At 56.7% G+C, this 27602-nt stretch overlaps 1 protein-coding gene across 5 annotated transcripts; it reads left to right on the plus strand.

Annotated features, from left to right (window-relative positions):
- Positions 1-27385, plus strand: SLC5A6 (solute carrier family 5 member 6). Of its 5 annotated transcripts, none has more exons than XM_073673776.1 (17): positions 1-177; positions 2584-2663; positions 4012-4467; positions 4822-4887; positions 11808-11859; positions 12343-12410; positions 12730-12884; positions 13309-13449; positions 14473-14602; positions 14701-14789; positions 15020-15132; positions 17445-17512; positions 20347-20433; positions 20601-20782; positions 21319-21422; positions 21858-22012; positions 23312-27385. In XM_073673776.1, the coding sequence occupies exons 3-17, from the start codon at positions 4138-4140 to the stop codon at positions 23465-23467; spliced, it is 1896 nt and encodes a 631-aa protein (XP_073529877.1). In that variant the 5' UTR covers positions 1-177; positions 2584-2663; positions 4012-4137; the 3' UTR covers positions 23468-27385. The 5 variants fall into 5 exon arrangements, with proteins under 5 accessions (XP_073529877.1, XP_073529878.1, XP_073529881.1 ...); XM_073673777.1 differs by having other exon boundaries at positions 1-173; XM_073673780.1 differs by having other exon boundaries at positions 6-177; positions 21858-21979.
- Positions 27386-27602: the final 217 nt, after the last annotated feature.

The raw sequence follows: 27602 nt of genomic DNA on the forward strand, positions 1-27602 counted from the left end.
ATTACACGGCGCGTGTAGTAGCCGGAGCTCGGTGATTGGCTGGCTGGGTGACATGTTTCCGCCCCTTTTAGCGGCTTCATGCTCATGGACGGTGACGCAAGAGAGAAGCCGCTTGTCCTTGTGTGAGGAGGATCGTCGGCGGCGGTCAGGAGAGCACACGTGCGGGGACCCAGGCAGGTAACTTCTGCGTGCCGCCCCGACTGCATGTCCCAGCATTCTCTGCGCGGTCATACGTGTGCTGCAGCCATAGGAACTCCGCGTGTGATGAACTCCAGGGGTCGAGCGACTCGGGGCAGGCTGGGAGTTGTAGTTCCCGGCTCTGTAGAAGTCACTTGTGTATAAAAATGTGTCAGAGATACAGTGTGAGCTGTTAGCCCCGGGGTGATACAGGGGGGTGCAAAGACCGGCCGAATACCGGGGGTCAGAGGGGCAGAGACCGGCCAGATACAGGGGGCACGGGGGCAGAGACCGGCCAGATACCAGGGGGCACGGGGGCAGGGACCGGCCAGATACCAGGGGGCACGGGGGCAGGGACCGGCCGCATACAGGGGGCACGGGGGCAGGGACCGGCCAGATACAGGGGGCACGGGGGCAGAGACCGGCCGCATACAGGGGGCAGGGACTGGCCGGATACAGGGGGCAGGGACCGGCCGCATACAGGGGGCACGGGGGCAGGGACCGGCCGCATACAGGGGGCACGGGGGCAGGGACCGGCCGCATACAGGGGGCACGGGGGCAGGGACCGGCCGGATACAGGGGGCACGGGGGCAGGGACCGGCCAGATACAGGGGGCACGGGGGCAGAGACCGGCCAGATACAGGGGGCACGGGGGCAGAGACCGGCCGCATACAGGGGGCAGGGACTGGCCGGATACAGGGGGCAGGGACCGGCCGCATACAGGGGGCACGGGGGCAGGGACCGGCCGCATACAGGGGGCACGGGGGCAGAGACCGGCCGCATACAGGGGGCAGGGACTGGCCGGATACAGGGGGCAGGGACCGGCCGCATACAGGGGGCACGAGGGCAGGGACCGGCCGGATACAGGGGGCACGGGGGCAGGGACCGGCCGGATACAGGGGGCACGGGGGCAGATACCAGGGGGCACGGGGGCAGGGACCGGCTGCATACAGGGGGCACGGGGGCAGGGATCGGCTGCATACAGGGGGCACGGGGGCAGAGACCAGCCAGATACCAGGGGGCACGGGGGCAGGGATCGGCCGCATACAGGGGGCACGGGGGCAGAGACCAGCCAGATACCAGGGGGCACGGGGGCAGGGACCGGCCGCATACAGGGGGCACGGGGGCAGGGATCGGCCGGATACAAGGGGCAGGGACCGGCCAGATACAGGGGGCACGGGGGCAGAGACCGGCCAGATACCGGGGGTCAGAGGGGCAGAGACCGGCCGCATACAGGGGGCACGGGGGCAGGGACCGGCCACATACGGGGGGCAGAGGCCGGCCGGAGGCACGGGGGGCAGAGGGGCAGGGACCGGCCGGATGAGGAAAGGGGGGGTGGGGCAGAGGGGCTGGGTCCTCCCAGTATATACCATATATTGCCCCGATCCTGGAGTTACTGTGCAGTGATAGATGACGGATGTGTGTATACTGCAGGACCACCGGACTATATCTGTGCACTCAGCGATGCCCCCTAGCAGTCTCCTGTCTTTCTGCTCTGATGGCCTGCAGGTGGCGCTGTCCTGCTCTTTCTTTGCTGCCCGGATCTTCTCATTTTCATAATTTCTGTTTTTTGTATAAAATCTAATTAACTCGTGATTAATCCTCGGAGCAGCTCAGCGCATCATGTGACCGCGGAGTTAACCCTTTATGTTCCGCCCTCGTGAGGCCGTATAGTAAGGAAACCTCAGAGCTGCAGGCTTGTTACTGCTTGTTATGTAATGTGTGATCCAGAGCCAGGGCAGAGTGCAGAAGTCCCCACCCCTGACCTCGCCCCGACCTGAACTTTACCCCCCAAACATCAGCCGCCACGACCTGTAAACCTACCGCAGCACTGCAGTCCTATGTAACACCACTGATACTACAGCGATAGCGATCTGTGGTGTTACATAGGACTGCGGGTGACATCTACTTTATCTGTGGTGTTACATAGGACTGCGGGTGACAGCTACCTTATCTGTGGTGTTACACAGGACTGCGGGTGACAGCTACCTTATCTGTGGTGTTACACAGGACTGCGGGTGACAGCTACCTTATCTGTGGTGTTACACAGGACTGCGGGTGACAGCTACCTTATCTGTGGTGTTACACAGGACTGCGGGTGACAGCTACCTTATCTGTGGTGTTACACAGGACTGCGGGTGACAGCTACCTTATCTGTGGTGTTACATAGGACTGCGGGTGACAGCTACCTTATCTGTGGTGTTACACAGGACTGCGGGTGACAGCTACCTTATCTGTGGTGTGACATAGGACTGCGGGTGACATCTACTTTATCTGTGGTGTGACATAGGACTGCGGGTGACAGCTACCTTATCTGTGGTGTTACATAGGACTGCGGGTGACAGCTACCTTATCTGCGGTGTTACATAGGACTGCGGGTGACATTTACTATTGTTTCTCCTCCAGGACCTGTGTGCTCCTCCTCTCCGGGGGTCCGTCTCCGCTGTAGCTCGGGGGTCTCTGCCGGGATGCGCGGCTGGTGACAGGTGAGAGCTGCTGCCTTTCTCGCACTTCTTGCTCTCAGTGAATGAGGTTTCTGTTTCCTGCAGCGTCCAGTCTGTGAGCTGCAGCCCGACACATTGTAACAAACCCTCAGCAGTGATGGGTATGCGATTTTTTTTTTTTTTGCTGACGGCCAGCAGCGCTATTACACTGGTGAGCCCCTGGCTGTGCCCCCCCCCGGCTGTGCCCGCCGCTGCACTACACCCCGCTGCTCCTGGAGCTCAGCTCTGCTTCATCTGCGTACCGCAGCTCTGATGATGATTACCCCTTGTGGGTTTCCCTGGTAACAGCCGGCTGGGGGGTCTCGTCAGTCGGGGGGACGCTGTGGTTTCTCTGCGGCACATGATGGCAGCGCTGTCACTGTAATGATGGCGGTGACGCAGCGGCGCTCTGCTCTCCTCCATTGTACGGCGTCTCCTCGGCCCCCGTGTACAGCCGCCATGCTCGGGGCACACAGGGTGACGCCCCACAGGGCAGGGCCGGTATTGCAGCCCGGTGTCTGGAGCAGAGCCGCCATGTGTCTCCCCCCTCAGGGGCGGATGTTTCTTCGTCCTGTCCCTTTAATGCCCCATCGTGCGGTGCGTTAATGAATACGGGAGCTGTTGGGGTCCTGGCTGTACATTGACCACCATATAACCATCGGCGTTAATGAGTGATCACGGGCGGCGCTGCGGAGGTGACGATACCGGGGGATGGGTCGCCGGGTTCAGGGCGTATTATCCTGGCAGGGCCCCGAGCAGTGAGCTGCCCCATATATATCGCTGCTCGCTCAGGGCCCCTTTATGGCTGCTGGGGCTCTGCAGACTATCGCACTTCACAGCGGGGTTTTGCTTCGCTTGCAGAGTATTGGATTCCAGCGCTAATCCTGGATTATATGATATTAAGGGGATTATCGCCCCCGGTTTTATCTACGCTCCATAGAATTCCTCATATCTCAGATGGGCGGTGGCGCCCCCCTCTGGCCGTGTGTGGAGGGTGTCAGAGGTCTGCTGTCCATTCCTGTAGGAAATCGCTGAACAGGTAACTGCGAGGACGGAAACTTTATATCCAGGTGGACACGACCGTCCATTGTGGCCGTATAGCGGACCGGACGCACTCAGACCCGGTGTCTGCTCAGGGATGTCTGATGATAAGCGGCTCCAGGGGGCGGTAGCTGGAGGTTTCTCAATGTGCTGGGATGATGGGGATCGCAGTGATTGGTGGAAGTGGTGGGCCGGGGAGATCGGAGACTGTCTATCACTTTCTTCTCTGACTTCTTGGACTTCGCTCCTCACTGGGGTGAAGCATTAACTCTTAACGGCCCTCCGGTTACATCCAGACTTGTCTTCCCAGGTTTCCGTTTGGCAGTGAGGGCTCGGACCCCCCACATCCATGGAGAGCTGCGCGCAGACCCCCACCATGACAGGTCTGGGGCGACGGAGCGATCTGTGAGTGTCAGCACCCCGCCGTCCGGCCGCCATGCGCTTCTCTACGGTGGACTACGTCATCTTCGCGCTGCTGCTTGTCCTGTCCTCGGCCATCGGTCTGTACTATGCCCTGAGCGGGGGGAAGCAGCGCACCACCCAGGAGTTCCTGCTGGCTAATCGCAGCATGGGCTTCTTCCCTGTGGCACTCTCCCTCCTGGCCACCTTCCAGTCGGCAGTGGCCATCTTGGGCGTCCCTTCGGAGATATACCGGTTTGGCACGGAGTACTGGTTCCTGGGCTGCTCCTACATCATCGGGCTGCTGGTCCCGGCGTACATCTTCATACCAGTCTTCTACCGGCTGCGGCTCACCAGCACCTACGAGGTCAGTCACTAACCGGCGTGTGTCCTGCTGCTACCGGGAAAGCTGGGTGATGAGCCGCTCCTGCACAGGCCGTCGCCCAGCTTTCCCAGTCTCAGATATCACCTGCAGGATGGGATCTGATTATAGGCTCTGCAGGTTATTACGCTCGGCCTCCAGTCGAGGAGCGGAGCTGTCTCTTGCCGTTATCAGCCCCACGTGGCGTCAGGGTCTAGAGACGGAGCAGAGTCTACAGTAATCACCTGATCAGCTCTGATCGCAGGGTAAAGGGCTGCTCTCTGCTGCCCCACATGGAGGCTGGGGTAACTGCGCTCTGATGTCCGTTTTACCCTTCTAATCGTTTCCTCTCTTTCGCAGTACCTGGAGTTGCGGTTTAGTAAAACAGTGAGGATCTGTGGCACCATTACCTTCATATTCCAGATGGTAAGTTCAGACCTCCGCCACAGGAGGCGCCATCATCTGTCTCCAAATACACTGGAAAGATGTGAGCAGCAGGGTTCACACGGGTCTCATTGAGATCCTCTGATACAATTGCAACAAACCTGCACCTGTGAAAGGTATTAGACAACTACAGTATCTCCTGCCCCTGTGTTCCCTTTGTCGGAGCTGGTGCAGTCCTGGCTCCTCATCGCCTCTGCACGTTGTCTGTGAGGCTCTGCAACGTTCTGCTGCAGTTCCGATCTCGCCATTAGCCAATGTTTCCCTTTCCTCAGTTGCCTGCCGCTTTTTTTTCCACTTTTGGAAGTCAGCGCCTCTATATACAGCCCCATCCTCCAGTTCATTGTTCCTCTCAGCCTCATCTATGTAGAGCCCCATCCCCCAGTACATGGCTGCTCTCAGCCACATCCTACAGCATATCACTCCTCTCTTTATCCAGTTCTGGGGTGAGCACACGGCTATTTTCAACCCCCTATACACAACTTCATTCTGCAGTACAGCTCTCTTCTCAGCCCCTGTATTTACACCGTTCTATTCTGCAGCACATTGCGTCTCTCGACCACTGTATACACAGTTCTATTCTGCAGCACATTGCTCCTCTCGGCCCCTTTATATACAGCCCCATTTTGCACTACAATTCTCCTACTGCAGTGTATCGCTCTTCCCAGCCCACTGTATATACTGCCCCATCCTGCGGTACAGCTCTCCTCTCAGCCCCTCTATACACTGCCCCATCCTGCGGTACAGCTCTCCTCTCAGCCTCTCTATACACTGCCCCCTCTTGCAGTACAGCTCTCCTCTCGGCCCCTCTATACACTGCCCCCTCTTGCAGTACAGCTCTCCTCTCAGCCTCTCTATACACTGCCCCATCCTGCGGTACAGCTCTCCTCTCAGCCTCTCTATACACTGCCCCCTCTTGCAGTACAGCTCTCCTCTCGGCCCCTCTATACACTGCCCCCTCTTGCAGTACAGCTCTCCTCTGTCCTCTCTATACACTGCCCCCTCTTGCAGTACAGCTCTCCTCTCGGCCCCTCTATACACTGCCCCCTCTTGCGGTACAGCTCTCCTCTCGGCCCCTCTATACACTGCCCCCTCTTGCGGTACAGCTCTCCTCTCAGCCCCTCTATACACGGGGCCCCATCCTGCGGTACAGCTCTCCTCTCGGCCCCTCTATACACTGCCCCCTCTTGCGGTACAGCTCTCCTCTCAGCCCCTCTATACACGGGGCCCCATCCTGCAGTACAGCTCTCCTCTCGGCCCCTCTATACACGGGGCCCCATCCTGCGGTACAGCTCTCCTCTCAGCCCCTCTATACACGGGGCCCCATCCTGCGGTACAGCTCTCCTCTATACACGGGCCCATCCTGCGGTACAGCTCTCCTCTCAGCTCCTCTATACACGGGCCCATCCTGCGGTACAGCTCTCCTCTCGGCCCCTCTATACACTGCCCCCTCTTGCAGTACAGCTCTCCTCTCGGCCCCTCTATACACGGGGCCCCATCCTGCGGTACAGCTCTCCTCTCAGCCCCTCTATACACGGGGCCCCATCCTGCGGTACAGCTCTCCTCTCGGCCCCTCCATACACTGCCCCCTCTTGCGGTACAGCTCTCCTCTCGGCCCCTCTATACACGGGGCCCCATCCTGCGGTACAGCTCTCCTCTCGGCCCCTCCATACACTGCCCCCTCTTGCGGTACAGCTCTCCTCTCGGCCCCTCCATACACTGCCCCCTCTTGCGGTACAGCTCTCCTCTCGGCCCCTCTATACACGGGGCCTCATCCTGCGGTACAGCTCTCCTCTCGGCCCCTCTATACACGGGGCCCCATCCTGCGGTACAGCTCTCCTCTCGGCCCCTCCATACACTGCCCCCTCTTGCGGTACAGCTCTCCTTTCAGCCCCTCCATACACTGCCCCCTCTTGCGGTACAGCTCTCCTCTCAGCCCCTCTATACACGGGGCCCCATCCTGCGGTACAGCTCTCCTCTCGGCCCCTCTATACACGGGGCCCCATCCTGCGGTACAGCTCTCCTCTCGGCCCCTCTATACACGGGGCCCCATCCTGCGGTACAGCTCTCCTCTCGGCCCCTCTATACACGGGGCCCCATCCCGCGGTACAGCTCTCCTCTCGGCCCCTCTATACACGGGGCCCCATCCCGCGGTACAGCTCTCCTCTCGGCCCCTCTATACACGGGGCCCCATCCTGCGGTACAGCTCTCCTCTCGGCCCCTCTATACACGGGGCCCCATCCTGCGGTACAGCTCTCCTCTCGGCCCCTCTATACACGGGGCCCCATCCTGCGGTACAGCTCTCCTCTCGGCCCCTCTATACACGGGGCCCCATCCTGCGGTACAGCTCTCCTCTCGGCCCCTCTATACACGGGGCCCCATCCTGCGGTACAGCTCTCCTCTCGGCCCCTCTATACACGGGGCCCCATCCTGCGGTACAGCTCTCCTCTCGGCCCCTCTATACACGGGGCCCCATCCTGCGGTACAGCTCTCCTCTCGGCCCCTCTATACACGGGGCCCCATCCTGCGGTACAGCTCTCCTCTCGGCCCCTCTATACACGGGGCCCCATCCTGCGGTACAGCTCTCCTCGGGGCCCCATCCTGCGGTACAGCTCTCCTCTCGGCCCCTCTATACACGGGGCCCCATCCTGCGGTACAGCTCTCCTCTCGGCCCCTCTATACACGGGGCCCCATCCTGCGGTACAGCTCTCCTCTCGGCCCCTCTATACACGGGGCCCCATCCTGCGGTACAGCTCTCCTCTCGGCCCCTCTATACACGGGGCCCCATCCTGCGGTACAGCTCTCCTCTCGGCCCCTCTATACACGGGGCCCCATCCTGCGGTACAGCTCTCCTCTCGGCCCCTCTATACACGGGGCCCCATCCTGCGGTACAGCTCTCCTCTCGGCCCCTCTATACACGGGGCCCCATCCTGCGGTACAGCTCTCCTCTCGGCCCCTCTATACACGGGGCCCCATCCTGCGGTACAGCTCTCCTCTCGGCCCCTCTATACACGGGGCCCCATCCTGCGGTACAGCTCTCCTCTCGGCCCCTCTATACACGGGGCCCCATCCTGCGGTACAGCTCTCCTCTCGGCCCCTCTATACACGGGGCCCCATCCTGCGGTACAGCTCTCCTCTCGGCCCCTCCATACACTGCCCCCTCTTGCGGTACAGCTCTCCTCTCGGCCCCTCCATACACTGCCCCCTCTTGCGGTACAGCTCTCCTTTCAGCCCCTCCATACACTGCCCCCTCTTGCGGTACAGCTCTCCTCTCGGCCCCTCTATACACGGGGCCCCATCCTGCGGTACAGCTCTCCTCTCGGCCCCTCTATACACGGGGCCCCATCCTGCGGTACAGCTCTCCTCTCGGCCCCTCTATACACGGGGCCCCATCCTGCGGTACAGCTCTCCTCTCGGCCCCTCTATACACGGGGCCCCATCCTGCGGTACAGCTCTCCTCTCGGCCCCTCTATACACGGGGCCCCATCCTGCGGTACAGCTCTCCTCTCGGCCCCTCTATACACGGGGCCCCATCCTGCGGTACAGCTCTCCTCTCGGCCCCTCTATACACGGGGCCCCATCCTGCGGTACAGCTCTCCTCTCGGCCCCTCTATACACGGGGCCCCATCCTGCGGTACAGCTCTCCTCTCGGCCCCTCTATACACGGGGCCCCATCCTGCGGTACAGCTCTCCTCGGGGCCCCATCCTGCGGTACAGCTCTCCTCTCGGCCCCTCTATACACGGGGCCCCATCCTGCGGTACAGCTCTCCTCTCGGCCCCTCTATACACGGGGCCCCATCCTGCGGTACAGCTCTCCTCTCGGCCCCTCTATACACGGGGCCCCATCCTGCGGTACAGCTCTCCTCTCGGCCCCTCTATACACGGGGCCCCATCCTGCGGTACAGCTCTCCTCTCGGCCCCTCTATACACGGGGCCCCATCCTGCGGTACAGCTCTCCTCTCGGCCCCTCTATACACGGGGCCCCATCCTGCGGTACAGCTCTCCTCTCGGCCCCTCTATACACGGGGCCCCATCCTGCGGTACAGCTCTCCTCTCGGCCCCTCTATACACGGGGCCCCATCCTGCGGTACAGCTCTCCTCTCGGCCCCTCTATACACGGGGCCCCATCCTGCGGTACAGCTCTCCTCTCGGCCCCTCTATACACGGGGCCCCATCCTGCGGTACAGCTCTCCTCTCGGCCCCTCTATACACGGGGCCCCATCCTGCGGTACAGCTCTCCTCTCGGCCCCTCTATACACGGGGCCCCATCCTGCGGTACAGCTCTCCTCTCGGCCCCTCCATACACTGCCCCCTCTTGCGGTACAGCTCTCCTTTCAGCCCCTCCATACACTGCCCCCTCTTGCGGTACAGCTCTCCTCTCGGCCCCTCTATACACGGGGCCCCATCCTGCGGTACAGCTCTCCTCTCGGCCCCTCTATACACGGGGCCCCATCCTGCGGTACAGCTCTCCTCTCGGCCCCTCTATACACGGGGCCCCATCCTGCGGTACAGCTCTCCTCTCGGCCCCTCTATACACGGGGCCCCATCCTGCGGTACAGCTCTCCTCTCGGCCCCTCTATACACGGGGCCCCATCCTGCGGTACAGCTCTCCTCTCGGCCCCTCTATACACGGGGCCCCATCCTGCGGTACAGCTCTCCTCTCGGCCCCTCTATACACGGGGCCCCATCCTGCGGTACAGCTCTCCTCTCGGCCCCTCTATACACGGGGCCCCATCCTGCGGTACAGCTCTCCTCTCGGCCCCTCTATACACGGGGCCCCATCCTGCGGTACAGCTCTCCTCTCGGCCCCTCTATACACGGGGCCCCATCCTGCGGTACAGCTCTCCTCTCGGCCCCTCTATACACGGGGCCCCATCCTGCGGTACAGCTCTCCTCTCGGCCCCTCTATACACGGGGCCCCATCCTGCGGTACAGCTCTCCTCTCGGCCCCTCTATACACGGGGCCCCATCCTGCGGTACAGCTCTCCTCTCGGCCCCTCTATACACGGGGCCCCATCCTGCGGTACAGCTCTCCTCTCGGCCCCTCTATACACGGGGCCCCATCCTGCGGTACAGCTCTCCTCTCGGCCCCTCTATACACGGGGCCCCATCCTGCGGTACAGCTCTCCTCTCGGCCCCTCTATACACGGGGCCCCATCCTGCGGTACAGCTCTCCTCTCGGCCCCTCTATACACGGGGCCCCATCCTGCGGTACAGCTCTCCTCTCGGCCCCTCTATACACGGGGCCCCATCCTGCGGTACAGCTCTCCTCTCGGCCCCTCTATACACGGGGCCCCATCCTGCGGTACAGCTCTCCTCTCGGCCCCTCTATACACGGGGCCCCATCCTGCGGTACAGCTCTCCTCTCGGCCCCTCTATACACGGGGCCCCATCCTGCGGTACAGCTCTCCTCTCGGCCCCTCTATACACGGGGCCCCATCCTGCGGTACAGCTCTCCTCTCGGCCCCTCTATACACGGGGCCCCATCCTGCGGTACAGCTCTCCTCTCGGCCCCTCTATACACGGGGCCCCATCCTGCGGTACAGCTCTCCTCTCGGCCCCTCTATACACGGGGCCCCATCCTGCGGTACAGCTCTCCTCTCGGCCCCTCTATACACGGGGCCCCATCCTGCGGTACAGCTCTCCTCTCGGCCCCTCTATACACGGGGCCCCATCCTGCGGTACAGCTCTCCTCTCGGCCCCTCTATACACGGGGCCCCATCCTGCGGTACAGCTCTCCTCTCGGCCCCTCTATACACGGGGCCCCATCCCGCGGTACAGCTCTCCTCTCGGCCCCTCTATACACGGGGCCCCATCCCGCGGTACAGCTCTCCTCTCGGCCCCTCTATACACGGGGCCCCATCCCGCGGTACAGCTCTCCTCTCGGCCCCTCTATACACGGGGCCCCATCCCGCGGTACAGCTCTCCTCTCGGCCCCTCTATACACGGGGCCCCATCCCGCGGTACAGCTCTCCTCTCGGCCCCTCTATACACGGGGCCCCATCCCGCGGTACAGCTCTCCTCTCGGCCCCTCTATACACGGGGCCCCATCCCGCGGTACAGCTCTCCTCTCGGCCCCTCTATACACGGGGCCCCATCCCGCGGTACAGCTCTCCTCTCGGCCCCTCTATACACGGGGCCCCATCCCGCGGTACAGCTCTCCTCTCGGCCCCTCTATACACGGGGCCCCATCCCGCGGTACAGCTCTCCTCTCGGCCCCTCTATACACGGGGCCCCATCCCGCGGTACAGCTCTCCTCTCGGCCCCTCTATACACGGGGCCCCATCCCGCGGTACAGCTCTCCTCTCGGCCCCTCTATACACGGGGCCCCATCCCGCGGTACAGCTCTCCTCTCGGCCCCTCTATACACGGGGCCCCATCCCGCGGTACAGCTCTCCTCTCGGCCCCTCTATACACGGGGCCCCATCCCGCGGTACAGCTCTCCTCTCGGCCCCTCTATACACGGGGCCCCATCCCGCGGTACAGCTCTCCTCTCGGCCCCTCTATACACGGGGCCCCATCCCGCGGTACAGCTCTCCTCTCGGCCCCTCTATACATGGGGCCCCATCCTATAAGTCTGTATAACTTGAGGAGAAATAATAAAATCTGGACAAACCCTTTAATATCACTGTAGGTTATTGTCTCATCTCCAGGTTGCGGTGAGATCATGACAACACTTCCTGTTCAGTGTTCATTGAGACAATGGGGGAGGGGATATGGAGCAGATCATCCCGACTATTAGACATCTCTCCAGTCTATGCAGGAGCTTCAGTACGCTAAACGGAGGGGTCAGTGCTGTCTCCAACCGACATTAACCTGTTACATGCTGTAGATTATTGTGCAGAGGATGCACGCAGAGCACAAACCTCAGACGTGGCTGACCTGTCGTCCTCCGCTCTCCACAGGTGATCTACATGGGGGTGGTCCTGTACGCGCCGGCGCTGGCCTTCAATGCAGGTAAGTATTCCATAGTGCCGTATCCATCTACAGACCAATTAGTGGCCCGGGCCCCGGCAGACACCGGGCTGTATGGCGCTCACCGCCGATCCTCTAATGGGCGATCACAGGAGCTGCTTTCTCCCGTATGTGTCGGCCATCACTGGTCACCCAGGGCAAGGGCCTGGCACGTGCATGGTCACATGGAGGGGAAGGACGAGGATACCAGGACCTTTGACCTCCGGCACGTACAGGAGGGGGGACGTGCGGTGGCTCCTGACAGTCCAGGACCACGTGACCACCCTGCGATCAGGGCGTCTCTGTGGGATTACGCCTCTGGAGAATCCCTTTAAATCAGCGGCTTATCCCTAGGCTATGCCGTCAGCTTATGATTGGGGGTCTGGTCTCTGAGAATAAGGGTCTGCAGTGGTCGTTCAGGGCTGTGCCCCCTTCACTGCTGTGCATATGCCCCTTTCTATAACTGTTTTCTTCTTGTGGTTGCAGTGACCGGATTCAGCCTCTGGGGGGTGGTACTGACCATGGGCCTGGTCTGCACCTTGTACACCACGCTGGTAAGCTCTGCAGGTTTGCGCTCGTTGCACCGGTGACCTTTGTGCGCTATATTGGCTCACGCCGTACGTGTGCCGGGATATTTTGGCTGTAGATAAAGCCGCCGTTTAACCCTTTGGCGACCATGCACCCCAGTGTGACAGGTGGGGTCCTCTGCTGTCAGAGATGATGCACCTACTAGAGCCGCCAATCACGTGATCACCTGGTGTCTGCGCGGAGTAACAGCTACGGGATCCTAGAAGGCCCAGATCTGTTCGTGCCCCCCTCTCTTCTGGCAGCGCCCCCTATCGGTCACCATTACCTCCCCTTCTCTCCGTGCAGGGTGGGCTGAAGGCGGTCATCTGGACAGACGTCATCCAGACCCTGGTGATGTTCGCGGGGCAGCTGGCGGTCATCATTGTCGGCACGGTGAAGGTGGGCAGCATCCAGGAGGTGTGGGACGTCGCCCTGCAGAATAACAAGATCTCCGGGATAAAGTGAGTTCTGCAATCTGCACTGACACACTGTAACGAGACGCCCGGGGGTCACTGCCAGGTGGGTGTGCGTGCTGCTGTCAGGAGGGACAAGGTGGATGGACAAGACACCGATGTGCCCACCCTACAGCCCCCGACCGTCACATGGAGGGTGTGTGTGTATATATAGGAAAGGTGGGATAGCGACCCCTAGAGGCTGCGGTCAGGACCGGGGCTCACACCTCGGAGTACTGACCAGTGGGGTAACACATCTTTTATGAGACAATGAGGTAGAAGTCAATATCCAAAGCTCCGATCTGGTAGGAAGGTCCATAGCATCGGGGGGTCTGACAACCCAGGTGGGCAGAGGTTGTCAGCAGACCCTCTGGGTGCAGACTGGAGGAGTTCACCAGCCCGATTCTCACTGCTTCTTCCGTTCTTATTGCAGCTTTAACCCCGATCCTTTTGTGCGTCATTCTATATGGTCTCTGGGGATCGGGGGCATTTTCCTAATGTTGTCCTTGTACGGAGTGAACCAGGCGCAAGTGCAGAGATACCTCAGCTCCCGAACAGAGAAGGAAGCCATACTGTAAGTAGGGAAGGCTCGGAGGAAGCTCCAGAGCTGCACTCACTGTTCTGCTGCTGCAGTCACTGTGTACATACATTACATTACTGATCCTGAGTTACATCCTGTACTATACTCCAGAGCTGCGCTCACTATTCTGCTGGTGCAGTCACTGTGTACATACATTACATTACTGATCCTGAGTTACATCCAATATTATACTCCAGAGCTGCACTCACTATTCTGCTGGTGCAGTCACTGTGTACATACATTACATTACTGATCCTGAGTTACATCCTGTATTATACTCCAGAGCTGCACTCCCTATTCTGCTGGTGCAGTCACTGTGTACATACATTACATTACTGATCCTGAGTTACATCCTGTATTATACTCCAGAGCTGCACTCACTATTCTGCTGGTGCAGTCACTGTGTACATACATTACATTACTGATCCTGAGTTACATCCTGTATTATACTCCAGAGCTGCACTCACTATTCTGCTGGTGCAGTCACTGTGTACATACATTACAGTACTGATCCTGAGTTACATCCTGTATTATACTCCAGAGCTGCGCTCACTATTCTGCTGCTGTAGTCACTGTGTACATACATTACAGTACTGATCCTGAGTTACATCCTGTATTATACTCCAGAGCTGCACTCACTATTCTGCTGGTGCAGTCACTGTGTACATACATTACATTACTGATCCTGAGTTACATCCTGTATTATACTCCAGAGCTGCACTCACTATTCTGCTGGTGCAGTCACTGTGTACATACATTACTGATCCTGAGTTACATCCTGTACTATACTCCAGAGCTGCACTCACTATTCTGCTGGTGCAGTCACTGTGTACATACATTACATTACTGATCCTGAGTTACCTCCTGTATTATACTCCAGAGCTGCACTCACTATTCTGCTGGTGCAGTCACTGTGTACATACATTACATTACTGATCCTGAGTTACCTCCTGTATTATACTCCAGAGCTGCGCTCGCTGTTCTGCCGGTCATGTAGGGTCTGGCTTCCTCCCTCAGGTCCTGTTACGTGGTGTTCCCCTGCCAGCAGTTGGTCTTGGCTCTGGGTTGTCTCACCGGTCTGGTGATGTTCGCCTATTACCAGAAGCACGAGATCCAGGACCCAGAGATGATCGCCAATCCTGACCAGGTGAGCCGCCTCCCTGCCGCTCCGTCCAAGTGAGGGACAGCGTGGCTTCCCAGGTGGTGATCGGCTCGCTGACTGGTTTTGTGCTCTCCCTGGTGTAGATGGTGCTGTACTTTGTCATGGACATCCTGCACGACTTCCCCGGTCTTCCGGGACTGTTTGTGGCCTGTCTGTTCAGCGGAGCCCTCAGGTGAGTGCAGCTGGATGCGGCAGTGCCAAGTGTGGCGGGATGTAGTGGTATGTTTTTCTGCTGGATCCGGGTGTGGCGGGATGTAGCGGTGTGGCGGGATGTAGCGGTATGTTTTTCTGCTGGATCCGGGTGTGGCGGGATGTGGCGCTGCCGGATTGGAATATTTTTCTGCTTGGTGTGGCGGCACTAACCATGGCTCGTTCTGCTCTCCTCCTCCTCCTCTTCATCAGCACAATCTCCTCCGCTTTTAACTCTCTGGCGACGGTGACGATGGAGGACCTGATAAAACCGCACTTCCCCAACATTACCGAGTCACGGGCAACGCTGCTCTCCAAGTGTCTGGGTGAGTACGGAGCGGGCCGGCGGCCCGACCATCAGGTCACAGATGAATGAACACGCGCCTTAGTTTTTTAGTTACTTGCTGTGAAGTGCATAAAGCCGATGCTTGGAAACCATCAGCAAGTAGGCCGACTGTAGTTCATGGATCGGCCGTATATTATCCGTCGTTTTCAGTGTGTAGGTGTCATACACTATTTTGAGTTGCTCAGATCTGTGAACAGCATCTATCCTGCTTGTTGATGGTTTCCAGGTTGTAAAAGATTTATTCAAAGAATAGGAAAAGAAGGGAGAGAAAAAAAAAAATTAAGGGCCCCTACCCATCAGCGTGAATAAAATCACTCCGATGTGGCTCCTATAAATTCAGACGAGTGTCATGCGGGCACAATGCGGTTTTTAACATCGACTTTTACTTACAGGAGTTCTGTCGTTTAAGGATATTCTTCATAGTAAATATTATTAAAGACCTGTGGAGATAGAAATATGTGAGAGATATCATCATTGCTTGTTTGTATCTTACTGTACATGGTTTTAAAGTAATAAATTAACATAGGATCCTTCATAATTTTAATAACCAGCTGAGGGAAAGCCGACAGCTGGAGGCCGATGTCTGTAGTGTGGGAACATCAAGCTTCCCAAGTTATTATCAGCGCACAGCTGTATACTTGACCTTTTAATGGTTATTAAAATAGGGAACCCCCCCCCCCCCCCCAAAAAAAATGAGGTCCCCCTATAATAACCAGCAAAGGCTAAACAGACAGCTGCAGACTGATATTAATGGGCTACGAAAGAGCCATGGATATTGGCCCAAATCTCAGCGGCCCCAGAAATGGCGCATCGATAAAATGTGCCCTGGTGCCGTGGCAGTGGTGTTATAGGGTTGGGGTTGATGTCAGCCTTGTATTGGGGTTAATAATGGAGAGCCGTCTATAAGACGCCCCCACTACTAACCCCATAATCAGATTGTAAGTAATAAAGTCCCATATTTGAAATAATGACACAGACTCCTTTATTGAAAAGAACACTCCTCGTCTCTTTTACCCATTTATTATGGAAAAATAAAAAAGAAACACCACCTGTCCGAGAAGATAATCCATTAGTCCCACGACTTAAATCCACCTCTGCTCCATTACTAATCTGGGCCAGTGCAAGGCTGCCATCAACCCCAATACTATTACCCCACTGTCCAGGGCAAGTGGGAAGCGCAATGCGCTAGTTCTGAGGCAGCTGAGAGCTGATGTTTTTAGTCTGGAAGAGGGTCAATAAACATGGTCCCTTCCCTGGTTATTAATATCAGCCCGCAGCTGTCTGTTTAGCCTTTGCTGGTTATTGAATATAGGGGGGGGGACGCCATTTCATTATTTTTTTTTCTGGGGGGGAGGGTGTTACCCTCTGTAGTAACCAGTAAAGTCTTAAGTATACAGCTGTGTGCTGGTATTAGAAGCTCCATGGATATTCCTCCCTTTCCAGGCTGTAGACCTCAGCCGCAGCTGTCTGCTTTCCCTCGGCTTGTTAATAAAATTCAGGGGACCCCTCGCATGCTTCATGTGGTGGTTTTTTTTTTTTCTTATGGGATTGCACTTTTTTTCCTCACAGATGAGTATGAGCCCTAAGATGCAGAAACTGACAATCCCCCAACATAGGAGTGCGAGGTGGTCTGTCCCTTTTGGGGTCTGTTGGGGGACAGTGGTTGCCTAGTAGCCGGTGTTACATGTCGGCTCTCCACGTTCTGCCCACTTGGTGGCGCTCTTCCGTTGCACTCCAGCTCCTTGTTCTCCATATTTTGGTGGCACCCCGCTGGACCCTGCTGTGTGCGGATCCCTTGCATCGTGTGTGATCCATCCCCTCCCCCCATGTGTCGGTCGCGCTCTTCTCCGCCCCCCGCCCATCCCGCGTGATGTAACGTACAGCGCATACTTTACAACTGTGCGGTAAACGCTCATGTCCTGCGCAGGTGCCCCGCCCACCGCGGACATGGCCACCACACACAGTTTGAGGTATCCTGACTGACGCCCCACTGGATTCTGGGTATGAGAGCTCCATGTGGCGCCTGATGTCACTGTTACGTTTCCACCATTCATAGTCTCCATCACTGCACCCTCAGACCAGCGTCTCCCGCACGTATCTGCCCTCTGTCACCAAGGTCATCGGGCCATCCTGCTTGTGGGGCAATAGAGGTTGGATGCTGGGGGTTGTAGTGCTCCTGTAGCTCCCCCCCCCCCCCCCCCCCCTGCCCTCTCCATCCCGTTATCCATCCTTATCCTATATTCTGGTGACGGCGCCCCCCACAGCCGGGTCTAACATCCCCTCTCATTACAGCCCTGATGTACGGCCTCCTCTGCCTGGGCATGGCCTACCTCTCCTCTCTGATGGGCTCCGTCCTGCAGGTGAGTGCCTCGTCCACCCCCGGGGCAGGGCCCCCAGCAGCACAGAGGACTTCAGGAGAGCACGGAGGACCTTGTAGGGGTGTGACATTAGAAAGGAGCGCGGCCCCCAGCAGCACAGAGGACTTCAGGAGAGCACGGAGGACCTTGTAGGGGTGTGACATTAGAAAGGAGAGCGGCCCCCAGCAGCACAGAGGACTTCAGGAGAGCACGGAGGACCTTGTAGGGGTGTGACATTAGAAAGGAGCGCGGCCCCCAGCAGCACAGAGGACTTCAGGAGAGCACGGAGGACCTTGTAGGGGTGTGACATTAGAAAGGAGCGCGGCCCCCAGCAGCACAGAGGACTTCAGGAGAGCACGGAGGACCTTGTAGGGGTGTGACATTAGAAAGGAGAGCGGCCCCCAGCAGCACAGAGGACTTCAGGAGAGCACGGAGGACCTTGTAGGGGTGTGACATTAGAAAGGAGAGCGGCCCCCAGCAGCACAGAGGACTTCAGGAGAGCACGGAGGACCTTGTAGGGGTGTGACATTAGAAAGGAGCGGGGCCTCCAGCAGCACAGAGGACTTCAGGAGAGCACGGAGGACCTTGTAGGGGTGTGACATTAGAAAGGAGCGCGGCCCCCAGCAGCACAGAGGACTTCAGGAGAGCACGGAGGACCTTGTAGGGGTGTGACATTAGAAAGGAGCGCGGCCCCCAGCAGCACAGAGGACTTCAGGAGAGCACGGAGGACCTTGTAGGGGTGTGACATTAGAAAGGAGAGCGGCCCCCAGCAGCACAGAGGACTTCAGGAGAGCACGGAGGACCTTGTAGGGGTGTGACATTAGAAAGGAGCGCGGCCCCCAGCAGCACAGAGGACTTCAGGAGAGCACGGAGGACCTTGTAGGGGTGTGACATTAGAAAGGAGAGCGGCCCCCAGCAGCACAGAGGACTTCAGGAGAGCACGGAGGACCTTGTAGGGGTGTGACATTAGAAAGGAGCACGGCCCCCAGCAGCACAGAGGACTTCAGGAGAGCACGGAGGACCTTGTAGGGGTGTGACATTAGAAAGGAGAGCGGCCCCCAGCAGCACAGAGGACTTCAGGAGAGCACGGAGGACCTTGTAGGGGTGTGACATTAGAAAGGAGCGGGGCCCCCAGCAGCACAGAGGACTTCAGGAGAGCACGGAGGACCTTGTAGGGGTGTGACATTAGAAAGGAGAGCGGCCCCCAGCAGCACAGAGGACTTCAGGAGAGCACGGAGGACCTTGTAGGGGTGTGACATTAGAAAGGAGTGGGGCCTCCAGCAGCACAGAGGACTTCAGGAGAGCACGGAGGACCTTGTAGGGCTGTGACATTAGAAAGGAGCGCGGCCCCCAGCAGCACAGAGGACTTCAGGAGAGCACGGAGGACCTTGTAGGGGTGTGACATTAGAAAGGAGTGGGGCCTCCAGCAGCACAGAGGACTTCAGGAGAGCACGGAGGACCTTGTAGGGGTGTGACATTAGAAAGGAGCGCGGCCCCCAGCAGCACAGAGGACTTCAGGAGAGCACGGAGGACCTTGTAGGGGTGTGACATTAGAAAGGAGAGCGGCCCCCAGCAGCACAGAGGACTTCAGGAGAGCACGGAGGACCTTGTAGGGGTGTGACATTAGAAAGGAGCGCGGCCCCCAGCAGCACAGAGGACTTCAGGAGAGCACGGAGGACCTTGTAGGGGTGTGACATTAGAAAGGAGAGCGGCCCCCAGCAGCACAGAGGACTTCAGGAGAGCACGGAGGACCTTGTAGGGGTGTGACATTAGAAAGGAGCGCGGCCCCCAGCAGCACAGAGGACTTCAGGAGAGCACGGAGGACCTTGTAGGGGTGTGACATTAGAAAGGAGAGCGGCCCCCAGCAGCACAGAGGACTTCAGGAGAGCACGGAGGACCTTGTAGGGGTGTGACATTAGAAAGGAGCGGGGCCCCCAGCAGCACAGAGGACTTCAGGAGAGCACGGAGGACCTTGTAGGGGTGTGACATTAGAAAGGAGAGCGGCCCCCAGCAGCACAGAGGACTTCAGGAGAGCACGGAGGACCTTGTAGGGGTGTGACATTAGAAAGGAGTGGGGCCTCCAGCAGCACAGAGGACTTCAGGAGAGCACGTAGGACCTTGTAGGGCTGTGACATTAGAAAGGAGCGCGGCCCCCAGCAGCACAGAGGACTTCAGGAGAGCACGGAGGACCTTGTAGGGGTGTGACATTAGAAAGGAGTGGGGCCTCCAGCAGCACAGAGGACTTCAGGAGAGCACGGAGGACCTTGTAGGGCTGTGACATTAGAAAGGAGCGCGGCCCCCAGCAGCACAGAGGACTTCAGGAGAGCACGGAGGACCTTGTAGGGGTGTGACATTAGAAAGGAGCGGGGCCCCCAGCAGCACAGAGGAGTTCAGGAGAGCACGGAGGACCTTGTAGGGGTGTGACATTAGAAAGGAGCGGGGCCCCCAGCAGCACAGAGGACTTCAGGAGAGCATGGAGGACCTTGTAGGGGTGTGACATTAGAAAGGAGCGGGGCCTCCAGCAGCACAGAGGACTTCAGGAGAGCACGGAGGACCTTGTAGGGGTGTGACATTAGAAAGGAGCGCGGCCCCCAGCAGCACAGAGGACTTCAGGAGAGGGGTGCTCTGGTCTTGTGGGAGGTCAGACAGGGTTGCATAGTGGATGAAGCTGGGTCAGCAGTGCAGAGTATTTCAGTAAGTGAGGATGGGTCATAGCGCTGAAAACCCTTGTTACTGTGACTTCTCGCAGCTGAGGCTTTGTATGTTCCCTCCAGGATGATAGATTGTGGTGGTGGTGGTGCAGATGATGGGAGTTCTTCTTTTCCTCTCCCCCGCAGGCTGCCCTCAGTATCTTCGGCATTGTCGGAGGACCGCTGCTCGGCATCTTCAGCCTGGGATTCTTCTTCCCCTTCACCAATTCCATTGTGAGTCACACACGGGAGCCCGGGGGGGTCACACATGAGCGCACAGGGGCGCAGGGGGTCACACATGGGGGCGCGGGACACACGTGAGCACGCAGAGGGTCACCCATGAGCACACACTGTCTGCTGCCTGTGCGCCACTTCCCATCCTCCCCTTCCCGCCTCCGCAGGGCGCCGTCACTGGGCTGCTGGCCGGGCTGGTCATGGCTTTCTGGATCGGCATCGGCAGTTTTGTGGACAGAATGGGGGTCACCCCATCCCCAATACTGAACATCACCAGTGCCCCGGATGTGGGGAACATCACCACGACCGTCGTGACCACACTGCTGACGTCCGCCACGGCCGCCAAGAGGTGAGCGAACCAACTGGGATATATATATATATATATATATATATATATATATATATATATATATATATATATATATATATATATATATATATATATATATATATATATATATATATATATATATATATATATATATATATATATATATATATATATATATATATATATATATATATATATATATATATATATATATAATCACCATGTGCCTACAGTGAATGTATATATTACTAGAGATGAGGAAGCCATTATTTCTACCTGTAGACATGGATTGAGTAGAGCCTCCATTCTTTACACTGCAGGTGGTCTCTAGAGAACCTTTATTTTACTTTATTACAATATTAAAACTTTTTTTTTAATGTTATATCTTTTTGTTCTGTGACCGCGCTCTCTGCTGTTGTATAAAGACTGCTATCGTCTGCCCTCGGCATGCTGGGGGTTGTAGTTCCACCACAGGCAGGTGTGGGGCAGCCGCCGCACGTGGTGAGGTCCCCGTGACTCGGCCGGATCGTGACTCGTCTTCTCTCTCCTTCCAGCCTGACTGGTCTGAAGAAGTTCCACGCCCTGTCCTACATGTGGTACAGCGCCCACAACTCCACCACCGTGGTTATCGTGGGCATCATCGTCAGCCTGCTCACCGGTCAGTGTCACGCTCCGGTCCTGGGCCAGAAAACATTACTCTATTCCCTGACGGCAAGCACCATTGTAACCACAGCTGAGGGTTTGTCACAATGTAGACAGTCCTCTGATACATTGTAACAAATGAGGTAGGAGATAAGATTTATGCTGCTCTGGTGTTTGCCCGGCATTGGACCGAGCGGACTGTAACTCCACCGCCTGCTGTCAATGACTGAAATACATGATCCACATGGGCCGTGTTCCCAGGAGCTGATGATCTATGTATCTGACACTATGGATCCCCCTCCCCATGTATCTGACACTATGGATCCCCCTCCCCATGTATCTGACACTATGGAACCCCCCCCACCCATGTATCTGACACTATGGAACCCCCCCCACCCATGTATCTGACACACTATATCAGTCGCGCTGACCCCACATATGCATTTTTCAGGCCCGATGAAGGGGAGTGATGTGGACCCCCGCACAGTGTACCTCGTCCTGCCCCGGCTGCTGTTCTTCCTGCCGGACAGATACAAGGAGCGGTTGAGGTTCGGGGTGCCGCACATTGCTGAGGTAGGGGAGCGTCACTCCACCAGGCTCCTGAAGGTACACGCCATTCTTTCTTTCTTTTTCCCCTTTCCCTGTCTGTGGAGCGGAGGCACCGCCTCCTCCTGACTCCGTCCCGGGCTCTCTGTGCCGCCGCTTCCTCCCGCCGCCGTCCCGGGCTCTCTGTGCCGCCGCTTCCTCCCGCCGCCGTCCCGGGCTCTCTGTGCCGCCGCTTCCTCCCGCCGCCGTCCGGGGCTCGCTGTGCGCTGTGTCTCTTCTTATTTCTAGTAATTATTTGTGTGAAACAAACTAAATTGTAAGAATTGTGCTGCCATCTAGAGGCACTCAGGCTGCACTTCAGAAGCCCCACCCGCTGAGGGGCTGACCTCCAAATGGGGTGTGGCTACATGCAGGACTGGTGGTGTCACAAGGGGGGCTGGCAGTAGGACTGGTGGTGTCGGTGTGGAGGTGGGGCTGGCTGTAGGACCGGCGGTGGCTCACGGTGAGGAGGCGGGGCTGGCTGTAGGACCGGCGGTGGCTCGCGGTGAGGAGGCGGGGCTGGCAGTAGGACCGGCGGTGGCTCACGGTGAGGAGGCGGGGCTGGCTGTATGCCTGGCGATGACTCACGGTGTGGAGGCGGGGCTGGCTGTAGGACCGGCGGTGGCTCACGGTGAGGAAGCGGGGCTGGCTGTAGGACCGGCGGTGGCTCACGGTGAGGAGGCGGGGCTGGCTGTAGGACCGGCGGTGGCTCACGGTGAGGAGGCGGGGCTGGCTGTAGGACCGGCGGTGGCTCACGGTGAGGAGGCGGGGCTGGCTGTAGGACCGGCGGTGGCTCACGGTGAGGAGGCGGGGCTGGCTGTAGGACCGGCGGTGGCTCACGGTGAGGAGGCGGGGCTGGCTGTAGGACCGGCGGTGGCTCACGGTGAGGAGGCGGGGCTGGCTGTAGGACCGGCGGTGGCTCACGGTGAGGAGGCGGGGCTGGCTGTAGGACTGGCGGTGGCTCACGGTGAGGAGGCGGGGCTGGCTGTAGGACCGGCGGTGGCTCACGGTGTGGAGGCGGGGCTGGCTGTAGGACCGGCGGTGGCTCACGGTGTGGAGGCGGGGCTGGCTGTAGGACTGGTGATGACTCACGGTGAGGGGACAGGTTCGCAGTTCCTTTTCTACGATCACAGCTGAAGTCACTTCTCTAGTATCGCACCATTATCCAGATGTGGACAAACCCTTTAGGCAAAAATTATAATGCTGAATCCTGTCCTGTCCTCCAGTCGCACCCAGAGCTGCACACCCTTCATGGTTTGGCTCTGGTACAAGTGCCGTCTGTGATGTTCCTCTGCTCCTCACACTTTCTTTCCTCCCCAGGATACGTCGGACCCCAGCCCGGAGGAGAAACCCTGCAATGGCTTCCTGAACGGAAAGGCGAATGGTCTGGATAAGGACGACCTGGAGGAGACCTTGTCCGGCTGCTCTCGTCCGGACGTCGGACATTCATACGTTGTCCAGGAGACCTCCCTGTGACTGTCGAGGCGTCTGGGAGCGGCCGGTCCGTCCCCCGAGGAGCTTCATGTCCTACCCCGATATGTGTGGCCTCCAGGACCTCGGAGTGGAGGATGCCGGGTGTTATTCTGACCCCCATCCATCCATTACACCCGGTGTCCTCCTTGTGCTCCTCATCCTGAATCTTTAAGACTTGGAGCCATGATGTGATGGGGAGACTTCTTGAGTCGGTCCGATCTTGGCCTTGCTGCTAGAGGTCAGGTGGTTTAGAGATGGTCTTACAGATCGCGGCATCGCCTTAAAGGGAACGTGTCAACTGATCGGACCTATTAAAGGGCTTCTCCACCTTCAGGATAGGTCGGTACAGTTGTGTCCTCTACTCCCTCAGTGCTGAGGTTAATAGTTCAGCCTGGTGTCATGTTCCCTCATAAAGGGATACCGTCTGATCTCAATCGATCATGCCGTGACCGTGCCGATCAATGACCTTGCTCTCGAGCTGGACTTGGGGTTTTCTCTTGTGACTTTCTACTGTTATTCTAGACGGTGCCATAATCATAGTCTACAGGTTCATGATTCCTCCTTAAAGGGGCTCTCCAGTCTGCGATGGGTTGGCTTTACTGGTTCATGTACCTCCTGGTTTTCCCTCCATACTTCCCATTGCATTCATGGGACACTCCTGCCTTGCTCTGACCCTCCAGGGAGCGCCCACTTCTTGTGGCTTAGTTTAGGCCCCACCCACTTAGTGACCCGTCTACTAAGACCCTCCCATGAGGAACGGAAGTGGTGGAAGATCTGCTTTTTTCAATCTGTCACCCTTTTGTTTTGGCTTTCTTGCTAATCATTTGTACCAAACCCTCAGCTGTGAGAAGTCAGCACAGGATCTGGGTGTAAATACTTTCCCCCCCTAAACTGACAGCAAGTAGAGGGTCCAGAACGATCAGAAGTATGAGTTCAGCTCTGGAAGTGCCTGGAGCAGAACGTGGGATCCCTTTAATCACTCATCTCATGGCCTTCAGTGGTGGTTGAGCTGTGTGATGTGGCCGGATCTGCTGACTCGTCTTATTTTATGGGTCAGGACTTCGGTGCCAAATATGAGCGGGTCAGAACCCGAAGCTGTGAGGATTTTCCAGATCTGCCCTTTGCCTTATGGAATAAGCTTCAATGAGGTGGAGGGAGACTTCTGCCGCTTCTCCACCACGTGGTCTACAAGGTCCAGTCGTGGTCCAATCTCCTCTTTTCATGGACTTTTTTTGCTATTTTCCAGAACTTCGACCAATGTTTCTCCGGTGAATCGCCTCGTCTTCGGACCAACTCCAATATTTCAAGAAAGTAGAGCTTGGTCTTGACTCTCCATAAAGGGCTGATGAGTCCGTTTCAGTCGAACGCTCTGCTACAAAAACTCCTTTCCAGCTGAATAGAAGTCAGTAGACAAATCTCAGAAGACATCTTGGTGTGAATCTTCTAACTAAAAGAACTTGGCCGAGACCTGAAAAATCCACTTCTGGTTGTGTTGTTCATGGAGGTTTGGTCCTGGGACCGTAAGAAGTTTATCCAAAAAAAAAAAAAAAAAAAGTATCAGCCAAAACGTCCCCCCACCCCGCCCCTGATAAAATAGCGCAGCGTCGTTACATTTCATCTACATATCGTGGTCGGTTCTTATTGAAAATATCTTTCCATGTCTTATATCTCAACTTCTATCAAGTCGTCACCTCCAAAGCGAGAGCGATGTATCTGGCCGCAGTTTATCCAGCCATTGCCTTGTCATGACACCCTAGAGCCGACCCTCTTCAGCAAGTTCCTGCGTAGTTTTGAGTGCAGCTCTGGCTGTGACTGGAGAAGAAGACGTAAAGTGACACAATCTTGCCAAAAAAAAGTTTTAATTTTTTCTTTGCTTTTTGTTGTAATTTTTGACTTTCGTCGGTGACTTTTTCCTGTGGATGCCTCCCCCCTGCTTCTGTGTAGAACTGTGAACCTCGACCAATGAACATGTAATTTATTTGCGGTTTATTGTCAGAATTTGGATTTTTTTTTTATTTTATTTTTTTTTCCTAGTGTTTTTATTTGGAAAGTTTTTTTTTTTTTCTCTTCCGGGGGAAGGATTGAGGAACAGTCCTGTGATCATTATATAATATAATGGACGTTGTCTCTTGTTGCGGAATATTGAGATTGTGGTCCGGGAAAAGTGAAAAATTCATAGTAAAAAAAAGTTATTGATTATCTTCTCCTCCAGTCACACCCAAAGCTGCATTCAAAGTTCCGCAAGGATGCAGGATATCTTCTCCATTTTCTATGCTGTCCCCCCTGCTGAGGCAGTACGGGTACGATGCCGGCTCTGCTGCATTGATGATGTAGTGTACACATGGGTGGAGAAGGCTCAATCGACCACAATGCAGGATCCTGGGATCCCAGATCCGCTCTCTGTCAGTATATAGAGCTTATACATAGCGCATGGTTGCAGCTTTGGATGTGACTGGAGAATACGCCGTCCGATGTGGAGATTTTCCCTGTGACCTATAAAAAGGCTTCGGTTTCTGGATCACTTTCCTGTCTGTAAATTGCCCGGCCGCTGTGACCCCCAGATTCATCAGATTTTTACTCCAGAGTCCTCCGTATGAAACTTTGAAAAGTAGCAAAAAGTTTTCCCAACTTGAGGCTGCGCAGAAACAGCGGCACTTTTGTAGTTTTATAGCTCATTTTCACCCGGCTCTAACCTTGTGTCATGGTAGCAGGAAGTTTTACCTGCTGTATAGGGGACTGTCTGTCTGTCCAGCACAGACTTGTTTCAGGTTCCTCCCACAAGAAGTAGGAGATGATGTAAAGGTGCAGGAACATTAATGCCTCCAGCCCTGAGCGATTGGTACTGAAGGACGCCAGCGGATTCCTGCTTCCATCACTGATACAAATGTGTCCTTTCCTATAAATTATATATTTATATATCTATGTATATCTATATCGGTTAGCGGCGGGTCGTCATGTCACAGCCGCAGCTCTTCCCCATAGGTTGGAAGGGCCATGGAAGACCAACACGTGCACAGACCCCATTGATCCTGTGTATACAGTATATACCCGTACATCAACGCGTTTCACATGCGCACAGACCCCCATTGATCCTGTGTATACCGTATATACCCGTACACAACGTGTTTCACGTATGCACAGACCTCATTGATCCTGTGTATACAGTATATACCCGTACACAACGCGTTTCATGTGCGCACAGACCCCATTGATCCTGTGTATACCGTATATACCCGTTCACAACGCGTTTCACGTGTGCACAGACCTCATTGATCCTGTGTATACAGTATATACCCGTACACAACGCGTTTCACATGCGCACATACCCCATTGATCCTGTGTATACGGTATATACCCGTACACAACGCGTTTCACGTGCGCACAGACCCCATTGATCCTGTGTATACAGTATATACCCGTACATCAACGCGTTTCACGTGCGCACAGACCCCATTGATCCTGTGTATACAGTATACACCCGTACACAGCGCGTTTCACGTGCGCACAGACCCCATTGATCCTGTGTATACAGTATACACCCGTACACAGCGCGTTTCACGTGCGCACAGACCCCATTGATCCTGTGTATACAGTATACACCCGTACACAGCGCGTTTCATGATCTTGTATCATATGGAATCACTCTCTTCTGTAACCCTACGATTACTATGTGTTGTACGCTGATGATTCTGACTGGAACCCCCCCCGTCCGCCCCAGCGCCTCCCCCCCGACCTCTGACTGTGCCATAGTGACGCCTGCCTCGTCTTCGGGGGTGTTTGTCGCACTGAATTCTGCAGATGTCGTCGTATTTTCGTAAGTTTATGATTTGAGGTTTTCTTTTCTTTATTTTTTTTTTGTAAACTCTCAGTCTGTGATGTCATTCCAGGATCTGATGATGTAATAAAGTCGTCTTTACAGTCCGTGCTGTGCGGCGTCTTATGTGAATACTGTAGATCTGTAGCGTCCATTATGTAGTGCCGAGCGACATCCGGCAGCCAGGACTCTTCCCAGCTTTCTACAGACCCGGAATGGTTCCTTTCTAGAGCTCCATGGCCGTCTGTATCTTCATCATCACAGAAGCTCGCAGTCTAATCCCCCCCCCCCCCCCGGGGTGACGCACCATCTATTGATCGTTAT

This window comes from Phyllobates terribilis, unplaced genomic scaffold (genome assembly GCF_046119375.1).
Source record: "Phyllobates terribilis strain yellow unplaced genomic scaffold, ASM4611937v1 Scaffold_3__8_contigs__length_932513732, whole genome shotgun sequence".
Taxonomy (NCBI): Eukaryota; Metazoa; Chordata; class Amphibia; order Anura; family Dendrobatidae; genus Phyllobates; species Phyllobates terribilis.

Excerpts from the sequence above, each read along its gene's own strand:
- SLC5A6 (XM_073673776.1), top strand. The coding sequence starts at position 4,138 with ATGCGCTTCTCTACGGTGGACTACGTCATCTTCGCGCTGCTGCTTGTC. Across the intron at positions 14,790-15,019 it reads CTGTTCAGCGGAGCCCTCAG|CACAATCTCCTCCGCTTTTA; the intron begins GTGAGTGCAGCT and ends CCTCTTCATCAG. Across the intron at positions 22,013-23,311 it reads ACTCCACCAGGCTCCTGAAG|GATACGTCGGACCCCAGCCC; the intron begins GTACACGCCATT and ends TTTCCTCCCCAG.